A 26,579-nucleotide genomic window follows, 5' to 3' on the forward strand; every position below is an offset into this window, starting at 1 on the left:
CTGGGTGTGGGTGTGGGTGCGGGTGGGAAGCTGGGCAGCCCTGGGCACCAGGGTCTGGGGAGTGATCTTTGCATTTTCGCATCTCAGCACAGCCCGCTTTCCAACTTAGTGCCTTCCAAAGAACCATGTTTGTGATCCATGAAATCTTTGTTTTCTTTAAGTGAAAAAAATGTGTCCTCAAGATGGAACATTTCATCAGCAATCCTAGGAAAGTAGAAATAAATACAGCAAAATAAAATTGAAATCCTTTGACAAGTTCTGCTTTGTGCCAGATGATCTGTTTCTGACAGATAGCCATTCCTTAAAGGAAACTTTTTGCTCATCACTTTCTTAAATGCTTTCTGAGCAGGTCTGGAGACCTCTCCGCTGCTACTTCAGTTTTAGAGCACAAACTGCCTTCTCTAAAGACATGTGCTTACAATTTGCAACTTTGTGTCCTGCAAATGCTCTGGAGTATGGTTAGATACTGAAACCACTTGCCTGTGAAGATGCATAATATAGTTATATCTGGTGACCCCCTATTTAATGACATGGATGTATATGTCACTGTTCCCTTCACTGTTACCTTTTTTCCCCTATTTGATTCCTGTCCTCTTTTTAAATGGTGGGCACACATTTGCCCTCAAAATTCTGTTTCATCACATTCTCTGAGTTCGTAATGCACAGTTGGTCCTCAGAAAAGAAATGTGACACAAAGGATAATGATATCTGGCATATTCTTGTGGGCTGGTTCTGTGATTGAATTCTTACCTGCAAGGTTTGTGTCTGTTGTGGACCACCCGGTGGGAACCAGCTTCTCCATGAGCCCCTGAGATCCTCCTGAGAAGGAACTGGGTCTTCCTTTCCTATGAATCTTTGGCTCCTGGCTCACAATAGATGTTCAATAAATGTTTAAGTGACCAACATCAAAGTCCCACTCATGCTGCTGTAGGAAAACATCCATTCCTAGAAAAAACAACAGCTCTAGTGAGAATTACTCCAGAGGCATGAGGATTGGTACGAGTCCTGGACTCAGGGGCAGTCCTCAGAAAAGTTCTTTAGTTAGGAGAGTGGATCCTCACCACTCAACTACATCCACTCTCTAGTGTCCCTGCTCCCTCCTTCAGCCATCGGGTCTTTATCTCTGGCTTCTCACTGTCTGGCACGAAGAAGCACTCATGCTCCTGATTGTTCCATCAAAATGAGTAGCTCCCGTCTCCCCTCCCCTCAAGGCCCTGCCATGGGCTTTCCAAGATGGCAGCAAACTAAGTAGAAGCCACGGGCCATGCATGGTCTGCCCCAATGTGCCTTTCCAGCCCCAGATTTCTCTCTCTGCCCAACACAGGTTCCAGGTAAGGAAGGAAAGCCTTACCCATGCTGTTCCCTCTGCCTGATATTTTCTCCCCCCTTCCAGTCCTCCCTGGCTCAGTGACTTGCAGCCCATTCTTCAAGGTGTAAATCAAAATGCCTTCTGCCGAACACCGGTTGTCATGCTTTGCTCTGCCCCCCAGGGCAGTGTGACGCTCTCCCATGAGCACACTTCCTGCATTACGTTGCATGTGTCCATTCATGGGATTATCTTCCATGTGAGACTGTGAGTCCTGTCTTTCAGCATTGATTTCCTAAAGCCTAGCACATCCCCAACTGGGACCGCAGTTGATTCCTTGAAAGATGGGAGGAAGGGGAAGGAGGTGAGGGCAGGGGCAAGAGAAGGAAAGGGCGGCCTCATTCCTTGTTTGTTCCAACACTGGCTGAGGTGCATGTTGTGGCTGAGATTAAAAGGAGAAGAAAGAGCGGAAAAACGGAGGGGTTTGGGCCTAGAAGGGGTTAAAATTTAAGCTTAGTGGGCCTGAAGTCTTCTCCCACATCACTTAGTGAGATGTCTCTTCCCGGGTTTGGGACACACAGAGCAAGGGGACTCACTGACACCTGCCTTGCTCTCTTTGCCCCTGGCTGCACTCGAGTTGGGGTGAAGTTTTTCAATTTAATTCAGTTTGTAGCATGAGTTAGATCAGTCAGAGTCCAGTGATCAGAGTATTACAAGAGACTTACCGGAATGGTGAGTTTGAAAAAACCAAAGGGCTACGTGGTCTGTGTTGATGTCACTTTCCAAAGCAGCGATCACTGTTGTCACGAGCAACCTCAGGCCTGACTGGTCCTCACCCACGTATTCCTGACATAGCCAGTGGCTATGTGCTGGGAGGATTCCCTCCACACAGTGATGACATTCAGTTAAGCCACAGTTTCCTTGACCCGGGAGGAAACCCGTGTGGTTTGGGGTTGGGGGCGTGGATGAGCAAGCCCAGATTTTTTTCTCCTTGCCCCGTGGCTTTAAATTGCAACTTCTCTTTTAATTTTCCATTATGCAGTGAATACATGTGTGCCAGAAGTGGACAAATGTGTTCCGTCTGGGAGGGTGATCCCAGACAGCAATAAATTAAAGTCTGTGTACAGACATGCCAAAAATGTGGCCGCGTGGTGGGGTGTCCCTGGGACCAGTCACCTCCTCCACAGTCTGCTTGGTGGCTGCAGGCCTTTGGCCTGACGCCTCTGTCAACAGATTTTGCTTTGTATTTGGAAACTGTCTTTCCATCAAGTCGCCGCAGAGGCAAGATGGGAGGGTTGCCTGTGAGGCTTTGCTGGGCATGTCTGTCCCAGGCAGCCTCGGGGAGCTTCTAGGACAGTGTCCTCCCAAGGGCATCATTCTCTTTCCTACACCAGAACAGCAATGACCTCAAAGCTGGTTCCCTCCCAAACTAAAGCACGGCCCAAGAAAAGCCTCCCCGCTCTTTCAGGGTTGAGCAGATGAACTACCCTATAATGCTTTAAAAAAAAAAAAAGAAAGAAAGAAAAGAAACATTTTTAAGTTTACGAGAGTAATACATGCTTAATGCACACAACTTAGACGGTAGAGTGGGAAAAAAAAAAAGCCACCCATAATCCCACCTTCAAAGATACATACTGTGACTGTTTTAGCATGACTTCTTTCAATATTTTTCCATGCCATGCTACCCTTTTAAACATGCAAAACCCCTTTTAAAGCTGTCAGACTCCGGGGTGGCTCAGTCAGTTAAGCGTCCGACTTCAGCTCAGGTCATGATCTCTTGGTCTTGGGAGTTGGAGCCCCACATCGGGCTCTGTGCTGACAGCTCAGAGCCTGGAGCCTGCTTGGGATCTTATGTCTCCCTCTCTCTCTGCCCCTCCCCTGCTCACGGTCTGTCTTTCTCCATCTTCCAAAAATGAATAAATGCTATAAAAAAATAAATAAAAAAATAAAAAGCTGGCAGACTCCAGCTCCCTTAGCTGTCCCTCACATTATCCAATTAGTGCTTTCCCCTAAGTACTGGAAACTTTTACTTATTCCACATGAGAGAGTCCAGCTGGTGGAGCGCTAGAGCCTCTGACTCCCCATGCTCTTCTGAAGAAGCCGGCCACAGAGGGAAGTGGCCTGGAGACAAGGGAAGGACAAAGTCCTTACATAAGTCCAGCCAGAGAGCCCTAAACGGGAGCACCAGGTCCTTCAGCAGCAGCCCTGCGAATGGAGGGATGCTGCATCCAAAGGGCTCTGGTCTGACCCTGACTTTGATGCCCTTTTCCTTCGGAAAACCTCTACCGCCCTGACCGCATCCTGTCCTGTTGCTAGCATGTGTGTGTGCTCTTCCCTGTCAGGCCAGAAGCAGCCTCTGAACTGCTCATGTGATGATGGGCTCGGGCGCCCCCGCACCAACGAGAGGGGTTGGCCGACCCAGGAGGCGATCTTGACATCTGCTTGCTTCCCCACGAGCCTCGAGCCCAGCAGGTGCCCAGAGAGTATCTGTTGATTGACTGATAGGACGCAATTCGAGATGGGTGTTTGTGGCAGGAGTTGTGACAGTCCTGCGACGGGAGGAAAGACTCCCAGTGTTGATGCGGAGCCTCACAGAAGCCCTCAGAGTGGCCGAGAGGAAGCAGGCAATGAGTCTACCAGCCGCTGCCTGCGCCAGCCACACGGCCTCTCCATGAGCCGCACAGTACACAGACCGTGCTTTTTCAGAAAATTATTTTTTCCTTTCTCACTTTCCATGGAAACTCAAAATAGCAACCAAAAAGAAAAAAAAGAAAAAACCCAAAACAAAACAAAACAAAAAAACAGCTGAGCTCCCTCTCTGCCTGCAAAACCATCCCCAGGCCGTACTGTGATCATAGAGGCCCTGGTGGAGACAGGGTTCTAGATCCCTCTAAAAGACCTTTCTAACTGGGCACTGCACACTCATGAGGTGAAAGCGGGTTCTGAGGTGGTGTGCTTTCTTCCAGTTGAGAAAAGTGGGTTTCTTCCAGGTCTTAGAGCTCAGCTTGCTGTTGTGGTGACGGTCCCCTTTCACTGTGATGTCGGTGAGGAGGTGCGGACTGCCCAGCAAGGGACAATGTGGCAGAGGGTAGATGCCTTCCAGGGGGACTTTTATTGGAACATTCTTTTTGAGATGCCTCCCAGGCTGTGCTGTTATGCCCAGTCACCGCAGGGCAGCCTGGCAGAATGGGGAAAACTCTGGGCTTGGAATCAGGAAATCCCAGTTCTGGTATCACATCAGGTACCTGAGAGGCTTTGAGCACATTGTTTCACCTTCCCTAGGAAACGTGAAGGGCGGACAGGCTGGTTTCTGAAGGGATACCCTCATCCAGCCTCAGCACTCTGTGCCCCCAGCCCACTCCCAGACTATGTGTACACCATCCTTTTCCATTCCCTGAAAAACCAGGTTGTTTCCCTTTCAGCTGGCAGGGTCGGCCGTCATCGGTTTTGGACTATGGTTTCGGTTTGGAGGCACCATGAAGGACTTCTCATCAGAGGACAAGTCCCCGGAGTATTTCTACATGGGTGAGTGACCCCAGCTTGCTTCTCTAAGCTTTACCAGAGCTGCCCCGGAGGCTTAGGGCAGAACCCGCACCTGGACTTATGGAGGGGGAAGTGAGGACGCAAAACCTGACCCCTGTAGACTCCACCTGGCCCCGAGGGTGCAGGGGCCATGTGGCCATGGCAGGCGAGGACCCTGCACCCCTACCCTGCCTGTTCCTCACATGGATCAAGAAAGACCAGTGTGGGAGGACCAGGACCGACCTACTGTGCTTCTCTCAGCCACATCTCATTTCCAAAGAGTTAGAAGGTTGCCTCTTGCCCTCCGAATGAGGTGGGTGTGCCACAAAATCGGTCATCCTCTTGTCCGTCTGGGCTGATGGGGTCTCTGCCGAGTCAGGTTTTTTTGTGTGTGATCTGCTATTTTAAATTGTCGTGAGAGAGACACAATTCCAAGTGAGGAGACATCTCAAAGTTTGGAGGTGCTCAGTCCATCCCTAACTAGGGCCTGCAGAAGGCAGGGCTCCCTACCCAGGGAAGAGGCTGCCTCCCCCACCCAGCTGGAGGAAAGGGATGAGGGCTGTGAGGGCAGCCTGCAGTTCTGAGACAGTGTGGTCAGTAATAGGGGCTGAGCATTTCCCCGGATTTAGTCCCTCTGATCTACTCCTCGTCCTCTTCTGCGAATGTCCTCACTCTCCAGCCGCGTGCACCCAGACTCTAGACTTCAAAAAGCTCCGGACCGTTGTCGCTGCAGGTCATAGCTCCGTGTGACTGGCCATTTCACGGTCTGTAGCAGCCACACGGCCCGCCTCAGTTGCTGGGGGAGAAGCAGGGCCCCGTGCAAGTCCTTTGCTCCCAGCACGGAGAAGAGCAACGTCCACTGCCGGGCCAGGGGGACTGAGCACCCAGGCTCAGTCCACACCAGGAAGGGCCACCCACAGCTGTGTCACCTCCTGTTCCTGGCACCTTTCACACACTGCCTCCTCCTGCAGAGAGCAGCCAGATCCGCAAGGATACTTCCAGGAGCAAGTAACAAGAACACCTACTACAAGATGGGTAACTGTAAGGACACTCCACATTCATCAAATCTTAGATGCAGTCTTTTGTAAAACACACAATTATTTTAAGTTCCACCTCGAGGTGGGAAAGAAGAAATGCTGCCAATTCAGCCATGACCGCCCCTAAAATATGCATGCTAATTTTAGAAACATTAAAGTGTAAATATGTAAAATGTATATCGAAATTGATGAAACGTGGGGAGGGAAGAGTGGCGGTGGGGAGTCTCGTCTCCAGAGCTAGTTCTGGGTCCAGCAAAGTCATCAAGGAGCCAGGGTTTTTCCGTCTTTCCACCGGCAGTCCTTGGGATAACCTCAGACACCTCCCCTCGGGTTTAAAAGACAGCCGTTGTGGCTCCACGTCTCATGTCCTCATACGGCAACCTCCGAAAGAGAAAAAAAAAGAAGTTTCACCTCGCGTGGCCCCTTTTAGGGATGAATACCACCTTTGTCAGAAGACCCCCAGCAGACCTCTCCTCGCAGCTTATTGGCCAGGACTGTACCGTGTGTTCCAGCCTAAGCCAATCATGGCCGAGAAGAGAACTACTGTGACTGGCTCTCTGACTAATGGGGAGGCACCCTGGGCTTGGGAAGGGGCCCAGGCTCCCCGGAGGGCCTCTGACCCTTGGACAAAGTCAGAGTTTTGTGCCAAGGACGGAGCAGAGGAATCTGCCATCATGCTTAGCACCGAAATGCTCTTTTCCACTCACGTGGTTTCCAGGGAGTGCACACCCTTCCGTCCAGAGCCAGCACGCACATTTAACATATTTCTCCTTGAGGAACTCCTGGCTCTGAAAACCTCGTCTCCATCCCAGGGCAGGCCCCAGTGCCCCAAGACAAAGCTCGGCCTGTCCTTGTCCTGCGCCACCTCCCCGGGGATGCCCAGAAACAGTCAGGGGAGGGGAGCAGAAGGAATGAATCTCCCTGCCCCCCGCCCCAACCCCCATATGCTGCTGGTAGTCCAGGACCTGCTTATTTCATACTTGTTCCCCACGATGTCTGACTCAGTTCAGCATAGTCACACCTCAGCACCCGCTGGATTAGCCAGCATGGTTTGATCCTGTTGTCCTGGGATTCTTGCCTCTCAGACATGTACAGTAATAAACAGCAGACAACAATCACAAGCAAACTTAAGTGCTAACGAGTGGCACAAGCATAACCACTGAATTAGGAAGTAGAAGGGGCGCCTGGCTGGCTCAGTCGGGGGAGCATGCAACCCTTGATCTCGGGGTCATGGGTTCAAACCCCATATTGGGCATAGAGCCTACTAAAAAAAAGACGAAAAAAAGAGAAAAGATTGTGTGGGAACAGTGGTGGTGTATGTGCCTGTGACTTTAGCAGTCACATGAAACCAGCGTCACAGGTTTAGGAGACACTTCTAAGAGCCACCTGGCCGACCCAGTCAGAAGAACATGCTACTCTTGACCTCAGGCTCATGAGTGTGTGCTCCACGTTGGGCCTAGAGCTTACCTTAAAAAAGGAGGAGAAGAAGAAGTGAGAGAAAGCACTAGGGGCCGGCAGGACAGTCTCAAGTGGAGGGGGGCTTGAACGAGGCCTTGGAAGACAGGTGGGTTTCAGACAGACTGACTGAGTTGGGGAGAGCCTTACTCATGACTCGGAATTAGCACTGGCAAACATAAGGCAAGCAGTTACCTATCATTTCCCTCTCCTGGGGAAGTGATGGCTAATTGTTCAGGCTGCTCTCTTACCACAGTCTTCCTAACCCAGCCCCTCCAACCAACTATAGCTGATGCCCAGGGTCAACAATATTTTCTCTCCCTACTCTGAAGCCAGTAGTTACCTGATGGCGTAACAAGACATCCGTCCCAATAAAACAGCAGAAATCTTTTGCTCCTGAAATCCAGGCACGCAGTGGTTCAGGGTTATTAACATTCAGTCTGTCTTCTCTTCACATGCTGTTGGCTTCGCACTGGCACCCTATTTATCCCCTCTTTCTCGGGAGGGACTCTCAAGACTTTCCATCAAAAGCTGCATTTCTGCCTTCAGGTGGAACCTGGGGGGAGCCCGCCCTTTGCTAGAACCAAAACATGGGAAACATCAACCAGTTCACTTACAGGCAGACCTTCTCCTTCAAGGTGTTTGGCAATAAGTAACTGCCTAATGCCCAGCCACCTACCCACCTCCTCACCAAGTTTGAGGTTGACAGATGTAAATCTCTATAATGCAGTTTCTGAGCTTGAACTGGAAATTTTCAGCACCAGTGAAGAAAACCCATTTTAAAAGGTCATGAAGGCCTGGGTTATGTGAAACACATGTAAGAAAAGCTGTCTCCCTTTCAATGATGATAAGCGTCTGGCTATCTAGTGATCTCTTCCTGGCTGTTTTAATTTGGGGATTTCATCAACTGTGGGTTTATGCAAACATAGGTATTCATTCAAGAAGGGGTGCCTCTATTCTTTCCATTTTTTTAGAGGTTTCTCCATTTGGGAAAAAAAATATAACCTATTCATGGATGCATCACCCAGCATCTACAGTCGTGGGCACTGGAGTCACACAAAAAAGGATGAGAACGCTGTACTTTCTCCCATGTATCTTTGCAATCTATTCGAAAAGACTCACGGAGTTAACAACTCAAATTCTAGTGGAAACTAGCACGTAAATGCCAGCTAAGTGGTATTTGCAGTGGGTGAATCAGGGGTCATTCTAAACTGGTGAGGCAAGGATCTGATGTAGGTTTGAAAGACCAGACTGTAATCAGTAAGTGGAAGCAAAATGAGGACGGTGAAGGTTGTAGGGCAAGACTGCACAAGGCATGTCCACAGGACAGTGACCAGTGAACCCAGGCTGGGCAGAGAACTCTGGTTGGAGTGTAACAGGTTGGGGCAAGGTGGGAAATAGGACTCGAAGGGCCAGGGAGGGGGCGCCTGGGTCACTCGGTGGGTTAAGCATCTGACTCTTGATTTCAGCTCAGGTTATGTTCTCATGGTCTGTGAGATCGAGCCCCACGATGGGCTCTGCACTGACAGTGAGGAGCCTTTTTGGGATTCTCTCTCTGCCCCTCCCCTGCTCATGCGCTTGCTCTCTCTCTCTCCCCCTCAAAATAAATAAATAAACGTTAAACAAACAAACAAAAGAAGAAGTGCCAGAGAGGGAGGAGGACAATCACAAAGGACCCTGAATGTCAAAACTTGTTAATTTGGTAAGCAGTAGAGGAATAATTCAGGGTTTGGGGGAGGCATGATCAGCGCTGCGTTTATTTTTAAGTTTATTTATCTTAGAGAGAGAGAGAGAGCACAAGCAGGGGAGGCGCAGAGAGGGAGGGAGAGAATCCCAAGCAGACTCCATGCACAGAGCCCAGCACGGGTCTCAAACCCATGAACTGTAAGATAATGCCCTGAGCCGAGATCAAGAGCTGGACGCTCCACCAACTGAGCCACCCAGGTACCCTGGCAGTTCATTTTAAAGAGATTATTCTGGCAGCGGCAGAATGAGAGGGGAGATAGCCCATGCTAGGTTATTGACATAGGCAGACATAGGGCATAACCCTTGGGGGTTGTCAATAGTAGGGACTGTGAAGAAAGAGACAGGCAGATAAGAAATGTTATTAAACGTTATTATTAAACATTATTAAAGTCAGGAATAGAAAGAATCAAAATGACAAAAGATGTCCGTGATAGAAGAGTCAAGCCTAGAAGTAATAATTAATGATTTTCAGTGGAAACTTGAGTTGCAGAAGGAAGGGATCCTACTCAGAGAGAGGGGGAGGGATGTGGACCTGAGGTGAAAGCCAGTCTCGGGAGCAGCCTGTGTATGTTGCCCCAGAAACAAAGTGCTGATAGCAATTTCACAGGTGTACATTTGGGGCCAACAGAAGAGAACCTTTCTAATGATTTTGTAAACCAAGGAAGCTGAGCAGATTTCCACAGATAGAAGTGAGCTTTCCTCTACATCAGTATTTAACCACGAACGTGGCAAAAATCATAATGGAGTGATTATCAATTCGGGAGATTTCCTGTGCTGAGTAAGAGGGTGAAGAGGCTCCATACAGACATTCCTGATCCTATTTTTGAAACGAAAGCAAAATGAACTGCTCAAGATGCAAGAAATGTCATATCTTTATGGACGTATCTGTCAGGACCCTTTTCAAATCCACTCACAGAAACTTGACTCCCACTGTCTTGAGCAAAACAGAAATTTCTTGACTCACAAAACTGAAAAGTCCAGGATCAGTACTCATCTCGGGGGTGCAGGTGGTGCGGTCGGAGCCCAGCCTGTACCCATCTCTTAGCCCTGCTCCCCTTTGGCTCCATTCTTGGGCGGGTTCCCATTAGATGTGACAACATGGCTGCTCCCAGCTCCAGGTGCCATCTCCCGAGCAACACTGGCAACGGAGGTACATACTTCTTTCATTCCAGCAGCACTAACCAAAGTCCTGAGCCTCACTCTTACTGGCAATCTTGGGTCCAGTGCTTGTTCCCACACCAGTTACTGGAATGGGCTTTTTGGCCGAGGCCTGGGCTTCATGCCTGCCTTAGAGGTTGAGGTGAGGCAGACCACAGGGACTGAGTGGAGAAGGTTTGTGTCTCTCACGGAGAGAGGAGGAAGTGAATTCAGGTTAGGGAAAACAACAGGCTATAAACCCGGCCTGAGGTCCATCTTGTGTGTTTTTAGTGGCCTGGGGCATGGATGTGGGTCTGCCCACCCTTAGTTCTTCCTCAGCCACACTTCCCTTCCCTGTGTCTTCCCTTGAGTGGCTGGTGAAACGCTCACGGTCAGTGCTTGAAGTTCAGCGAAATGTGTTATCAAGAAACTAGAAACCAGTGGGTAGAGCAGCGGGGGTTGGCAGTCAGCCATAGTTTTCCAGCTCTTTGTGATGGGGCCCAGCCCACAACCCAGGTCTCCTTGTTTGTTTCCCCAAGCTGCCTCTCTGGTTAGAGGCAACAATAAAAAGTCCTGTGAAGTCAGAGATCTTTTCTTCACTTTAAATATTCCTTCTAAGTGAAGCAATATAACCCACATTTATAGAAGGCGATACTTCCTTCCTCAATAAATAATTTTCCAAATCGGAAAGATACCTGCTCTCTGGCAATCAAATGAGGAGAAAAATACACCCAGACACCATTTATGGACTTGCATAGCAAACAGTGTGAGGTAATAGGACTTTAAAAAAGAAGCAGGCCCAGCTTTTGGAAAATCTCACTTCATGTCACAGGGTACCAGTCACTAATCTGTGTGTTTTCTTTGCAGAGTAAGTTCCAGAGCAATCAGCCCACCAAACTCTTATCACCCCTTTGTTAAAGAGCGTCGGTGAATGGGCCTGGCACATTCAAGTGGTTCTGAAAGAAACAGGGCCTCACAGCCTAGAGTCCGTCCCCTCTGAGAGGGACCTCGGGAGGACACGTGGTCTAGCTGCCTGCTTCTGGGCAAATGACCGCCATGCTTTGTAGGAGAACTTCCTCCATCTTTGGGGGGATGCTTTCCTGTCTGGGATCCTTAGTTCTTTCTCCTTGTGATGGAAAGAGGCTCCCTTCCTGTGATGAAGATCTACCCTGATGTGAGCTGGGGGCAGGGTGGAAAGAATCCAGCCGCAAGCCCTGGGGGGAGCTGGCGCTGAAGGCAGGGCGTGAGGGTGGTCAGACTGTCTCCTGCCGCCCCTTCTCCAGGTCCTCTGAGTCCAGGCCGGAGTCTGGAGGCTGACGCAGGAAGTCTGTGTCCCCTGAGTGCTAACATGGACAGAGGAGAGCCTGGCAAAAGAGGCTTGGGTGCCTTGGGGCTTCCTGCACTCTCTCCACTGTAGTCTCTCTCAGTAAGCTCCAAGGGGAAGCTCTCCCACCCCCGTGTCTTCCAAACTCTACCCATCTGCCCCTCTGACTTCCTGTCAGTCTGTCTCTAGGGCTGCCTCGTAGAGGGGCAGATACCGCAGGGGGCTTCTTGGGGGACAGGGAGGCCTCCCCTAAGCCCTTGGAAGCCTGGACAGATGGCATGTGCTGGAGAGCCTGAAGTCGTGTCCCGTGAGCAGAGGACGTTGGCAGGTTTTCTCCACGAAGGGGCTGCCCACACAAACAGCAGTCCTTTGGCCCTTCGGGGTCACAGGCTGACTGCCTACAGCTGTGTCTTCCTGTTGAATTCAGAGTCCGGGAGCCTGGCTCCGATTGCGGGCTGGATGCAGTGCTGAACACTGAGGAGCCGGCCTGCCTTTTCTCAAAACTCTGACTCACCCCGCTAATATTTTTTTTTTCACTTCTTGGTTTTCAGTTGTACATGACGGTCATAGTGGCTGCAGAAGAGATGTGCCGTAGCTCACGTTGTTGAGAAAATTTCCCCGAAGCCTTTTTTACAAGTTAGATTGTTATCCATACTGCAGATGACAAAACTGAGGACTAAGGGGAGGTACCTAAAGCTCAGTTGACAGGCCTGGGTCTCTGGCTCCCAGCCCTGTATTTTCAGAGGAAAACCCAGACATCATCCACTAGAGACTCCTCAAGCCCTTCTCTCAAGGAAGAAGAAAGAACCCTCCTGACATTTATAAGTTACAAAGTTAACAGACTTCCAGCAGTGAGCCTTTGTTCTCCTGCATTCCTACCGGAATTGCCCTGTAGGAGTTGGGGGGCGGGGGGTGCCCTTTGGAATAGACTCCCTAGTTCAGTTCCAGTTTTGCACCGTCCATGAGCTGTGCAGTCGCAGGGAAGTGACTTAAACTGTCTGTGTCTCCGATTCCCCAGCTGTGAAATGGGAGTACCAGCACCACAGACGTCATAGCATGAGATGATTTAACACGTGAGCGTGCTGACACACAGTACCTGTCGTGTAGCTTTGTTGTTTTGTGTAGGTAGGTTATCGTGTTCCTCAATCAAGGAAGGAGCCGGCCCACAGCCCATGGGATGCATGATTCCATGGGACGAAAAGAGAAGGAAAGAGAGATAAAGGAATGGTTTAGGTGCCGGTAGTCAGTGAGAGAAGAGTTGACAGCATTGAGGCTTGTCAGACGGCAGGTTCCCGAGATGATGCCTGTCAGGGTCACAGTGCAGAGTCCGCACAGAGCAGGCTGAGGTTCCAGGAAGTGGCACCTGTTACTCTAGCCCTGAATGACTCCATGACTAATACATGTTACGCTACTTAGAGCACGACTCGATAACCGATAGCTGTTGTTATTTAGATAGAACCCGAGTCTATACTGTCCCCATAAGCCAACTCCCATCCAATATTCCAGACGACAAATGGTCATTAGCCAAGTGTGTAAAACCATCTGCTGCCAGAAAGCCACTATAATTGATGACCACGCCACTCTCCAGTCCCTAAAAGGGAAAGCCGTTTTGAAATGAGTTGATGCCGACAAGGCTTTTTGGAGGTTGCTGTCTCCTTTCCCTGTTAACTAAATGGTGCTTCTGGCTTAAAAAGAAGAATCTGGAATGTAAGAAACGAGCGATGGAATCGTCAGGGATTTGGTGATAGTGCGTCACGTGAAGATCACTTGCATCACAAGGCCCAGCTATTAATGATAAAAATGCGTTTTCAAGATGTTTACTCTTTTTTTTTTCTTTCAAATCGAGGGAAATAGGACTTGGAAGGCATAGGGGATTTTAAGAAATCGGTAATACACTTGTCACACCAGCCGCCTGAGAGGGAAAGGGTTCTACAGAAACCATCTTGGAATTCAAATGTGACTGTCAATTAATGTATTCATTCAACAGCTATTTTTTTAATGTTTGTTTTTTGAGAGGGAGAGAAAAAGAGACCAGGCATGAGCAGAGGAGGGGCAGAGGGAGAGGGAGACACAGAATCCGAAGCAGGCTCCAGGCTCCGAGCTGTCAGCACAGAGCCTGATGCGGGGCTCGAACTCACAAACTTTGAGATCGTGACCTGAGCCAAAGTTGGATGCTCAACCCACTGAGCCACCCAGGTGGCCAACAGCTATTTTTTGAGGGCCAGATCAGAAAAAGGATAAGGTGTCCTTGGAAGCCACAGGTGGCCTTATGGTGTGCAGTTTTACAACCAGACTGGGAACTGCTTTCCAGAGGCCTAAGGAATTCGTCTGATTTTCCCTTAAGCTCCAACAAGCAGTGCTCATTTGGCACTGGGCTGAGTCACATGGCCTACGCATACACAAACTGAGGTTTGCTGGGGAGAGGCCTCTGAATTTGGAGCTGCCGGGTCAGTTCCAGGGTGTTTTTGCTCTGAGCTCTAGACTCTGACAGCCTAAGAATGGACTACTATACCAATCAGCAGATTTTCTTGGCGAGCTCGTATTATTTCAGAAGGGAGAGGATTGTTGCCCGTGGAACCGAGTGAGCCTGTTTGCAGTGGGGAACAACTGTGTCCTCCTCAGGCCCCTGTGCCTCTGTCCACTGCACCCCCACTTCCTCAGGAGCACCCCTCTTTCCTACATCCCAGACTCTCAGGAACCCTTTCTCAGAGTGTGCAGCCATGCACACATCTGCCCGACCTTGAGAGAGCCCACCCTGCGGCAGCTTCATGGAGGTTGGTTGAGATGTATTCCTAGCGTGTATCTCTAAGCAAAGATGGGCGATGGCAGACAGCCAGTCCAGAACTTCAGATTTGATATGTTCTTTCTTTATCCCCTCATCCAACAAACACTGATCAAGAATCCCGCCTTGTGTCGGCGTGGTCTAGATAGGGTGAATAAGGGTTGTTTGTGGACTTAAAATCTACAGAAGACAGACAAATAGGACAGCCTGCAAAAGCACAAAATGGAAAAGAGCTAGCCGGGTCAGATCACGATAAACTCCCCTGTGGCCAGAGCATGGGCTAGATAAGGATCAAGGTGAGCCCAGTCCCTAGGCTGTTACTGTAAGCGGAAGCTGTAGAGTAGATCTTGTAGCAGTGGGAGACCATGACTGTTAAAAAAATTTTCTAATGTTTATTTATGTTTTGAGAGAGAGAGCTCAAGGGGGGCGGGGGCGGAGAGAGAGGGACAGAGGATCTAAAGCAGACTCTGTGCTGACAGCAGACCTGGGGCTCGAACCCACGAACTTCGAGATCATGACCTGAGCCCAAGTAGGATGCCCAGCCGACAGAACCACCCAGGTGCCCCCACAGTGAACATTTTAAATGGGAAATCAATATATTAAGGTAGCCCAACCATGAGATCTTCTGTGAGGGAACTGAGTACGGTGTTGCTGCCTTCCTGCAGCAGTAGGGTGGGGATCAGGTCTCCAGTCCCGGGTGTCCCGCCTGGAGCCACCTTGCCTCTCTGACCCCCGTCGGCAAAACAGAAATAGAACACTCGCCTTACCTTACGGGCTTGTTTGAGAGACCAGTAAGATGATGAAAGTGAAAGAGCTTTGAAAAATAAAATTTTTAAAGCAATAAAGTGTGTAGGCAGTGGAGCCAACAACAGTATTGTCTTTAACATGGTGTCGTTTCTCATTCCCACGTCCGTTCCACACTAAGTCAATTCTTTTAGCGAAAAGGGAAGGGGAGGGAGTGGCAGATCTGGCGTAGCAGGAAGTAAATAAATAACCTGCCACAGGACCGCAGCACGGCAGGGCTTCCCCATCCCAGGGGCCCCGAGAAGAGCTGGGGTGCTACAGGAAGCGGAGCTGCCTGGGTGTCACCCTGTCTGTGTCAGGGACCAGACAGATCTGCCCACAAACAACCGTCAGCACTGAGAGGGGCCCCCCGGAGGCACCCACCCGGCTCAGGCTTTCCCCGCTGAGGTGGGACACCGGCTGGCTCCCACCCTTTCGGTGACTGGGAGTGGTTTCCAGGTGACTCAGATGAATAAAATGCAAAAAAATAAAATAGGGACAATTAGCATTACTCTAAGCAAGTCAAGTGCCAGGCCCCCACATTGTGTTCTGACTTATCTCCGGATCAGAAAAGGAAATAAGAAAGGGCTTGGCTTTATTTGTCTCCGAACAAGAACATTTCTGTCCTTTTCTTTCTCTGTGAGAACAGTGGTTCCTGTGGCTTGACTTCAGGACTAAGTGGGATTAGCGCCAGCAATGAGGCTGCTGGTATTACCGACGAGACAGGGCAGGATAGGCTAACCATGATGAGCTAGCTTTAGAGGCACATGGGTATTTTTATCCCAGCTCTATCTTCTTGAGCAAATCGCTTAACCATTTGGGGACTAGTTTCTCTAGAAAATGGATAATAATGGTACCTGCCTCAGGAAGATAAAATTATAAATCTGTGCCAGGTGCTTAAAACAGTGCCTGGAAAAAATAAGCCCTTAATAAATGTAGCTACTATGGTATTAGGAATAGTATTTGGTGTGTATTAGCCTGTCACCTCCTCTCATTGGCTATTTTCTTGGAACATTGCCACCTCCCATGTGTCCAGTGTTCGTGGTGATGCCCTCTATAGTTGGTGATTCTCAACCAAACTTGACTGCCTTATTCCTGTGTCTTCCTGCCCCTCTTGGTAACCAAAGACCCCCTGTTCTGCCCCACCCTGTCCCTGCTTCCCCTTCTGTGCCTGGGCAGACCATCAGCCCTTTTCCCTTCCAGGCACTTTGTCCTCGCAGCCTCTCCTGTGATGGGAGACAGCCATTAATTCCAGAGTGCCGTGACGGCCCAAGGGTCTCCTGGAAAGGCGTGGGTTTGTGTCCCAGCTCCAGCACTGACTCCTGACCACCCCTGGACTCACTGCACTACTTTCCCACAAATTATAGTGATACCCACTTTCCAGGGAAGGTAGAAATCTGAAAGGTAAAGTGCCCGGCATGTAGGAGGCACCTGGAGGGGATTAAGAGCATGAGCCGTGGCATTTGGACTAGTCATTGCCGCTCAAGTGACAGTGAGTAGGTCCCTTCACCTCTGTAGGTATCAGCTTTCTCTGTCCACCGGGGATAATCGTACCCCCTACCTCCCAGGACCCTGGTGCGGGTTCTGTCAGGTGCACACTCAGCAAGCATTCAGCAAGTGCTCCCCATTATACTGTCAGCAGCCATGCTCTGCTCTGCAGGGACACCTGGCGCAGCAGGGGAGCAAGCGGGCTAGGTGCTCAGTGTCCCCTCTGACCTCTTCCCTGCAGGACTGTATGTACTGGTTGGAGCAGGGGCCCTGATGATGGCCGTGGGCTTCTTCGGGTGCTGCGGAGCCATGCGGGAGTCGCAGTGTGTGCTCGGATCTGTAAGTGGGGCATGTGGGAGGGGACTGGTCTGAAGGGCACTGGAGATCGGGCCTCCAGCGCCAGCTCCTCGGGCCCACTGAGACCTTGGCACTCGCTCCCTCTCCCTGAGTCTCCATTTTCTCCATCTCTTGCTTAAGAATAATATTATCTTTGTCCCTGCCTCATATGGAAAATATGAAAAAAAAATGAGGTCATTAGTGTGAAGATGTTTTGGAAGGAAAGGTGCCTAATAATTGTAGGGGGTAATTATGATTGTTCTTTCAAAAGTACTTCCCAGTGAGGCAGCTAAGGTTCCTATAGCCAGGGAAGTGCTGTTATCTACAAGAAAAGAATTGCTGTTTGAGATCAATAAGTTAGCCAAACATCTCTCTCGTGGATTATTTTAACAAGCAGCCTCTGTCAAAAAGAAAAAAAAAAAAAAAAAAAAAAACGAATTTCAGTTACTGCTATACACATCCAATGCCAGAGCGACCTAAGAGAAACAGGGAGAAGGAAGAGGGGTCAGAAGAGAGAAGGATTGGGGCGCCTGGGTGGTGCAGTCGGTTAAGCGTCCGACTTCAGCCAGGTCACGATCTCACGGTCCGTGGGTTCGAGCCCCGCGTCAGGCTCTGGGCTGACGGCTCGGAGCCTGGAGCCTGCAGCCTGCTTCCGATTCTGTGTCTCCCTCTCTCTCTGCCCCTCCCCCGTTCATGCTCTGTCTCTCTCTGTCCCAAAAATAAATAAAAAACGTTGAAAAAAAAAATTAAAAAAAAAAAAAAAAAAAGAAGAGAGAAGGATTTCGTATTTCTCCATGAGGGGTCAGAAACAGCAATTTCAGAGGGCAGTCTCTCCTTACTCGTTGCAATCTTTGATTTTTAAACCGTGCCTGCTGCTTCTGATCTCTTGCTGTGTAAAATCTCTTAACTCATTTCCTCAGTCCTGCATTCTGCCTGTCTTTCCCCTGTTGCTGAGCATCTCTCTCATTTATCTCTTAACATAGAGCCGACCCAAGAGACTGGAACAGAAATCTGTCCGGGAGGCCACCCCTCACCACCACCCCCACTCCCCAGAGAAGCCCTCACAGGCCCCAGGCCCCACCAGTTGCTCCCTATCTCCTGGCCTTGTTTTAAATCTTCGTAGTATCTCTTTTGTTCAAGAATTCGTTCAGCGCATAGGTGTCAGGCACTGTTCTGAATGGTGGGATTTCTTTATCAGTGTCTGAAATTATCCAATTCACCTTTTTTTAGTGCTTTACTCCTTTATCATATTTAGCCTTTTCCAAGATGAGGCCCATGATCGCAGAGACGTTGGGATCTTACCTTATTCACCAATGAATACTCAGTGCCAAGGACAGTGCCTGGTGCAGAGTAGATGCTCAATAAACAATCACTGAATGAATCAATGAGCAAATGAACGCATAAACAAGCTCCAGGGGAAGGGGGGACAAATACTTCCTACTAGATCAATTCAAACTAATAATCTTGCCTCATGTTTTCCAAATGGAACTAGAATTAAAGAGGCCGAATACATTGAAAAGGTATTGAGTTAATGAAGTGAATGTTTTCTCTCCTCTATAGTTCTTCACCTGCCTACTGGTGATCTTTGCTGCTGAAGTAACCACTGGAGTATTTGCTTTTATAGGCAAGGGTGTAGTAAGTAGAAATTACATGCAATTTCTTTTTACGATGGTTAAAGGGTCTCTTTATGGCAAAGGATATGAGAATATTACACCCACAATGGTATTACAAAACTAAATAACCCCCACGTTTATCATTGGCGCAGAATGTCTTAACCTGGAAATATCGTGCAGACCTATGCGGGTGTATACACGTATGTGCACACATTTTTCTGAGGAGATAGTTCATAGCTTTCATTAGATTTATGAAAGGGGCTATGATTTTTTAAAGGATATTTATCTTAAGATTACCTATTTGTAATGGGGAAAGGGGATAAATTGCATTCATGAGAAAGAGGGATCAAGAGGAACATGCATTTTCATCCCTTGTTGGACTAATATTTGTCCATAGGGCTCAGCCTGGAAAGAGGTCACATCATCCTTGAAGACTAAAGCCTGACCTGCTGTGTGCTGGTGAAGCCAGTCTCTTTAGATTTGTGCTCAAACTATAGGTGTCCAAAATAGGTTATCAGAAGAACCCACAGAGGAAATGTCCTTTTAGAAGGTTAAAACACCCTGTGGGAAAGAGGGGAGTGAAAAGGAGGAAGAATGGAGTCTTAAATGTACTGTATTTCATGTAAATTCATGTGCTATCAATATTGTGTTTATGAACTTACTTTAGATGTAAAAAAAAAAAAACGGTGAACACGTAGAATAAGTAAATATCACCTCCTTTGGAATGTTTCTGAAGTAGCTGGCTATATTTGCAGGTTGGAGGAATTGGATCTAATGACTTTTTGAGATCTTTATGGATGTCAGATCACATGCCTTTATATCAGAAAAAGCATTCTCTATGTTTTCTACGATATTTATATGCTGAAACAGTGTTCCTCAGTCATGAGCATCTTTCCAACCATGTCATGAATAGACTTGAATACTTTTAACCAGTGGGGTACCAAGAATGCCTAAGTCCCCACTCCCTGTATGTCAGAATCTCCTGGGGAGGCCCCAGAGTCTGGGGCTTAGTGGATGCTGATGTCCATTCAGGTTTGAGAACCTCCACTTAAAGAAATCTTTCTAGTCTATGAAAGTTATTCTTGGTTAGTCTGTCCTCCCATCTCCAGAAGTATCTGTGAAACTCCAGAATCTATAATCTATTATGTAAATGCAGAATTGACTTAAAATACAGATAAACACAGGGACAGGCTGTATTTTCCAAGGGTAAGGAAGAGGGGGTTTTCCTTGATGAAAGGAGAATGTTTGGAACTTCCCACAGTTTTCCTGGTATTTTTTCAGGCTATACGGCATGTTCAGACCATGTATGAAGAGGCTTATAATGATTACCTGAAAGACAGGGAAAAGGGAAATGGGACCCTCATTACCTTCCACTCAACAGTAAGTAACTTTGCTTCTTCTTTAACATCATATCTTCTGAAGACCATGCATTAGTCAGGACCTCTCTCTTCACTTGGCTTAAAGATCAGAATAACTTTGGTGAAGCCATGCTGTAGCTGTATTTCAGCCCTCACAGGAGCCACCATTGGCATTACGCGTAGAACCTAGAAGAGGAAGGGGCCTACCTGGCACCCAGCGTTCACCAGAGGAAGTCAGGGCATGTGCCCCAGAGAGACAAAAGAGCACAAAGAAGAGCACCCAGAAAGCAGCCCAAATCAGTTCTAAGCTGTCTCAGAGGGTGGCATGGTGGTGTAATAGAAGCGACCATGACCTTCAAGTCAGGAAAGCTCTTTCTAGCTGCAGCTCTGCCACTGAGCCTCTTTGCGACTTGAGCCACTTCTTTGCCTCCCTGATAATCACTCAGCTCCCCCATTTGTAACACAAAAGGGCACGGAGACAGCTATGCTCCCTTTATCCTAGAATGTTCTATGAGACTGTGCTGTCAGTGCAGTGCTGAGGGCTGCACACAGCTAACCAACAAGGGCTTATGGATGATGGGCCAGGTTAGAGTCATCCTGATTTATTAACCACTGCCGTATGGAGAAGTATCTCTGAACCCCTGGGCCAGTTGCTTCCGGGTAGCCCCATTCCTGTTTGTCACAGGAATGTCCTGGAAGGTGCCAACCATTTATCCTGTTCAGCCTCAGCTGCCCCAGGGACATCAAGCAACACACAGTCTCCTTTGTCTTTGAAGAGCCAGCCCTAAGGCAGGACACCTATTTGCTGACCTGACTTCATGCCCTGGCCTTTCAGCCCCTGGGGTTTATTTACTGTGGCCACTTCTCCTCTCTGTCCCAGACTGTCCCCAGTTAATGAGCCCTTCCTGAAGCTCATAAAACTTGAGCTACTCAGCAAGGTAAGTTACTCCCGGGCTGAAATAAAGAATCTAAGGACCCAATTCCTGTCTAAAAAACAGCAATTTACACAAGACACTGTCATTGGCTTCTTGCTTTGTTTGGATTGCCTTGAGTCACTTCCCATTGCAAAACTCAGACAACTTTACCGAAGTTCTCTTCTTGTTTTGCTAGCATGGTTATGTGACTCTTCACTATCTTCCTAGAAATGGCAGTTTGGGTTGCAGAGATTGGCCCCATAGCTGCTTTGCTGCCTCAGTGCCCCAGTCCTCCGCCATGATGCCCAGACTTATAGCTCCCACTCCTCCTTCCTGTGCCCTAAAAGCTGTTCTCTGACTCTCTAGTTTCAGTGCTGTGGAAAAGAAAGCTCTGAACAGGTCCAACCCACATGCCCAAAGGAACTTCTAGGGCACAAGGTAAGCTTCTCTACTAGGGTTCCCATCCTATCTATACTGTAAGATGGCTCTTCCCCTTGGGTATGATTCTAGAAGGCCATCTCCCAGTGGCTTCTGAGCCTCAGCTTTATTCTATGTAAAATACATGAAGCAATGCTGAGTCCTAGTCTCCCGGTCCCCTGGGAAATGATGGTAAGCGGACCTGCCCATAATGGTGCAAATGCCATGGCATTAATTAAACTCACCAGGGCCAGAGGTGTGCACCCTGAGAACGTTGCCCCACCCACCTCTCCCTGGAAGTCACTGATGAATGCTTCATTTAGCAAGTGAAGGTGCCAGGTTCTGAAAACCTGTGCCAGGTTTTGTGCCAGGTTCTGAAAACTCTGAGATGAAACATGGCTCCTGCCTCAGTGGCCTTGTAGACTAGTCAGGGGACATGGTGTGTGCCCGAAGCCTGTAAAGAATACAATGTAGACACAGAAAGCTTCACAGAAGTTGAGATCCTTGAGCTGCATTTTGACAAAGGAAGGTCATTCTGGGCCCATAAAGCAGCAGGAACAGAGGCATGGCAGTAGGGAAGCCCAGGACTGCAGGACAGTAGGGAGTCCAGAGGGGATGGTGAGGGACATTCTTGGGCAAGGCAGACAAAGGCATGATTTTACACCTGGAAGTTTGGGAAAGGTGTTGCTTTTAGCAGAGGATTATCGTAGTCCGTTTTGCATTGTAGAAACAGTACTCAGGCTGCTGGGTGTGACAGGTAGAATAGAAGGTTGGGGAGTGTTGGAGGGAGGCCACATAGGTGCCACTTGTGGTCACCTTGGTAAGAGAGGATGAGGAGCTAATGAAAGTCACGAGCAGTAGGGATGGAGAGGAGGCAGCCGATTCAGAGATGTTCGGAGGGTAGAATCAACAGGCCTGGCCAATCTCTTGTGTGTGAGTGGGGAGTGGGAGGAGGAAGCTAAGACCTCAGACTTCTGCTTGAGCAGAATGGGTGGATGGAGACTCTGCTCCCCGTGAGAGGTGCATGGAGGGAAAAGAGCACATTCCGGGGCAGTTTTGGCCGAGTTTGCACTTCAGGTGCCTGTGGGACTTACATGTAATCTGAGCTGAAGACGGGTGTAGGAATCCCAGCATAGTGGTGGTAGCTGAAGCCGTAGGAGTGGCCTCACCCAGGAAGAGTGTGTGGAATAAGGCAGAGGTGGGCTGAAAACCCTATCATTTAAGGGGTAAGCAAAGGACAAGAAGCCAGAAGAAGACTGTGAAGGAGGAGTCGAACTGGAGAGAGTCCAAAGACAGTGGCGCCTGGGAAGCGAGGGAGGAGATGGTTGGTCCATAAAGTTCAATGCTGGGAAGAAGACAAGGCAATGAAGGCTGGAAATAATGTGTTGGATTTGGTCTTAATCATTAATGATGTTTGCTCTGCAGTTTCAGTGAAGGGGGTGGGGGAAGCACAGATGAGATGTGGGACATTCGGGGAGAAATATGAGAATATGGGGACAATGACATGGATGCTTCTAAGCATGCAGCTGTGAGGAGACTGATGAGATCTTAGCTCCAGCCTGTGTCCTGAGTCCTGCATTGGACACTTAGTGACTCCCTTTGAGTTGGAGGACATGAACAAGGCACAGCCACTGCCCTCAAAGTGCTCAGCGGCTGCCGGAGAGACCCGCAGGGGAGCCAGCACCACCACTTGGTAGTACAAGAGTAAGGCTGCGTGAGAGGGGCGTGCGATTGAAGGGTTGCAGGAGACCCTCCTGATGTGTGATTCTTTTTTGTTGGTGTTCAAGTATCATTAACGTAACACTCTTCACTTAGTTTCAAGTGTACAATATAATGATTCAACAATTCTGTGCATTACTCGGTGCTCGTCACAAGTGTACCTACCTCTTGGGGCACCTGGGTGGCTTAGTCGGTTAAGCATCCGACTTAAGCTCAGGTCATGATCTTGCGGTTCGTGGGTTCGACCCCCGTGTCGGGCTCTGTGCTGACAACTTAGAGCCTAGAACCTGCTTCGGATTCTGTGTCTCCCTCTTTCTTTCTGTCCTTTCCCTGCCCATGCTCGCTCACTCTTTCTCCCTCTCTTAAAAATAAATTTAAAACGTTTAAAAAAAATTCTAGGGGCACCTGGGTGGTTCAGTCAGTTAAGCATCCGACTCTTGGTTTCAGCTCAGGTCATGATCTCACGGTTTCTTGAGTTAGAGCCCCACCTCTGGCTCTGCACTGACAGCGTGGAGCCTGCTGGGGATTCTCTCTCTTCCTCTCTATCTGCCCCTCCCCTAGGTGTGCTGTCTCTCTCTTAAAATAAATAAATAAACTTAAAAATTAGTTTTTAAAAATTTCAACAAGTGTACATCTTAAGCCCTGTTATCTATTTCACCCATCTCCCTACCCACCTCCCCTCTGGCAACCACCAGTTTGTTCTCTGTATTTAAGAGTCTGGTTTTTGTCTTTTTTTTTTGTTGCTTGCTCATCTGCTTTGTTTCTTAAATTCCATACGTGAGTGAAAACGTATGGTATTTGTCTTTCTCTGACTGTGTTTCTCTTTTTCACTTAGCATTATACCCTCTAGGTCCATCCACGTTGTTGCAGATGGCAAGATTTCATTCTTTTTTATGGCCGAGTAATATTCCATTGTGTATCTATACCACATCTTCTGTATCCATTCATCTGTCGATGGACACTTGGGCTCCTTCTATATCTTGGCTATTGTAGGTAATACTGCAATAAACATAGAGGTGCATATATCTTCTTGAATTAGTTTTCCTTGGGTAAATATCCAATAGTGGAATTACTGGATTATAGGGTAATACTTCATATTGTTTCCACAGTGGCTGCACCAGCTTCCATTCCCACCAACAGTGCGTGAGCGTTCTCTTTCTCCACGTCCTCATCAGCACTTGTTTCTCGTGTTTTTGATTTTAGCCATTCTGACAGATGTAAGATGATATTTCATTGTGGTTTTGATTTGCATCTCCCTGATGATGAGTGATGTTCAGCCCTTGCATGTCTTCTTTGGAGAAATGTCTATTCAAGTCCTCTGCCCATTTTTTAATTGGATTATTTGGGGTTTTTTGGTGTTGAGTTCTCCAAGTTCTTTATATATTTGAGGTATTAACCCTTTATCAACTATGTCATTTATAAATATCTCCTCCCATTTGGTAAGTTGCCTTTTCGTTCTGTGATTGTTTTCTTTGCTATGCAGAAGCTTCTTATTTTGATGTAGTCTCAATAGTTTAATTTTGCTTTTATTTCCCTTGCCAGAGGAGAAATATCTAGAAAAATGTTTCTATAGCCAATGTCAAACAGATTCCTGCCGTGTTTTCTTCTCGGAATTTTATTTTTCAGGTCTCACTAAGTCTTTAATCCATTTTGAGTTTATTTTTGTGTGCGGTGTAAGAAAGTGGCCCCATTCCATTCTTTTGAAAATGTAGCTGTCCAGTTTTCCCAGCACTGTTTGTTGAAGAGATGTCTTTTTTCCATTTTGTATCCTTGCCTCCTTTGTCATAGATTAGTTGACCATAAAAGCGTGGGTTTATTTTTGGATTCTATTCCGTTCCATTGATCTGTGTGTCTGTTATTGTGCCAGTACCATACTGTTTTGATTCCTACAGCTTTGGAGTGTATCTTAAAATCTGGGATTCTTTCTTCAAATCACTTTGGCTATTTAGGGTCTTTTGTGGTTACAAATTCCAGGATTATTTGTTCTAGTTCTGTGACAAATACTGTTGGTATTTTGATAGGGATTGTATTAAATCTGTAGATTGCTTTGGAGAGTATAGACATTTTAGCAATATTTGTTCTTCCAATCCATGAGTATGGAGTATCTTTTCATTTGTTTGTCATCTTGTATTTATTTCATCAGTGTTATATAGTTTTTGGAATATAGATTTTCCACCTCCTTGGTTAGGTTTATTCCCAAGTATTTTATTATGTGTGCAATTGTAAATGGGATTCTTTTAATTTATCCGTTACTTCATTATTAGTGTGTATAAATGCAACAGATTTCTATATATTGACTTTGTATCCTGCAACCTTACTGAATTCATTTATCCATTCTGGTAGTTTTCCAGTGGAGCCTTCAGGGTTTTCTGTATATGGTATTGCGTCATCTGTAAATAGTGAAAGTTTTACTTCTTCCTGACAAATTCAGATGCCTTTATATATTTTTGTCTTCTAATTGCTGTGGCTAAGACTTCCAGTACTGTGTTGAATAAAAGTGGTGAGAGTAGGTAAAAAAGAAAACAATGGTAGGAGTGGATATCCTTATCTCGTTCCTGATCTCAGAGGAAAAGCTCTCAGTTTCACCATTGAGCATGATGTTAGCTGTGGAGTTTTCACATATGGACTTTATTATGTTGAGGTATGTTCCCTTTAAACCTACTTTGTTGAGGGTATTTATCATGAATGGATGTTGTACCTTGTCAAATGCTTTTTCTGCATCTATTGAGGTGATCATATGGTTTTTATCCTTTCTCTTACTGATGTGATTATCACATTGATTGATTTGCAAATATTGAACCACTCTTGCATGACAAGAATAAATCCCACTTGATCGTAGTGAATGATTTGTTTAATGTATTGTTGGATTTTGTTGCTAGTATTTTGTTGAGGATTTTTGCATCTTTGTTCAACAGAAACATTGACCTGTAGTTCTTTTATTTTGTAGTGTCTTTGTCTGGATTTGGTATCAGGGTAATGCTAGCCTTATAGAATGAATCTGGAAGCTTTCCTTCCTCTCCTATTTTTTGGAATAGCTTAGGAAGAATAAATGTTAACTCTTCTTTAAACAATTGATAGAATTCACCTGTGAAGCCATCTGGTCCCATATGTTTGTTTATTGGGAATTTTTTATTACTGATTCAATTTCATTTTTAGTATTTAGTCTGTTCAAATTTTTTATTTCTTCTTGATTCAATTGTGGGAGTTTATATGTTTCTAGGAATTTATCCATTTCTTCTAGGTTGTCCAATTTGTTGGCATGTAATTTTTCATAATATTCTCTTATAATTGTGTTTCTGTTGTGTCAGTTTTTTCTCCTCCTTTGTTTCTGATTTTATTTGAGTTCTCACTCTTCCTTTTTTGATGAGTCTGGCTAAAGTTTTACTGATTTTTTTAGTCTCTATTTCATGTATTTCTCCTCTAATGTTTATTATTTCCTTCCTCTACTGGCTTTGCTTGGTTTGTTTTCTTTTCTAGCTCCTCTCAGTGTAAGTTTAGGTTGCTTGAGATTTTTCTTGCTTGTTGAGGTAGTCCTGGATTGCTATAATCTTCACTCTTAGAATAGCTTTTGCTGCATCCTAAAGATTTTGAAACCTAGTTTCATAGTGTTCTGGTCAGAAAATATGCATGATATGATTTCAG

General features: G+C 47.3%; 1 protein-coding gene across 3 annotated transcripts in view; it reads left to right on the forward strand.

The window, feature by feature from the left end:
* Window positions 1–26,579, forward strand: part of TSPAN2 (tetraspanin 2) — a 58,222-nt gene that overhangs the window by 11,039 nt on the left and 20,604 nt on the right. For 2 of the 3 annotated variants that reach the window (XM_049616502.1, XM_049616504.1), the window contains exons 2-6: window positions 4,729–4,831; window positions 16,822–16,919; window positions 18,477–18,551; window positions 19,811–19,909; window positions 21,168–21,239. In XM_049616502.1, coding sequence (XP_049472459.1) covers window positions 4,729–4,831; window positions 16,822–16,919; window positions 18,477–18,551; window positions 19,811–19,909; window positions 21,168–21,239 — 447 coding nt within the window. The remainder of the gene's footprint in view (window positions 1–4,728; window positions 4,832–16,821; window positions 16,920–18,476; window positions 18,552–19,810; window positions 19,910–21,167; window positions 21,240–26,579) is intronic. The other variant, XM_049616503.1, reaches the window with a different exon arrangement.

This window comes from Panthera uncia, assembly GCF_023721935.1.
Source record: "Panthera uncia isolate 11264 chromosome C1 unlocalized genomic scaffold, Puncia_PCG_1.0 HiC_scaffold_4, whole genome shotgun sequence".
Taxonomy (NCBI): domain Eukaryota; kingdom Metazoa; phylum Chordata; class Mammalia; order Carnivora; family Felidae; genus Panthera; species Panthera uncia.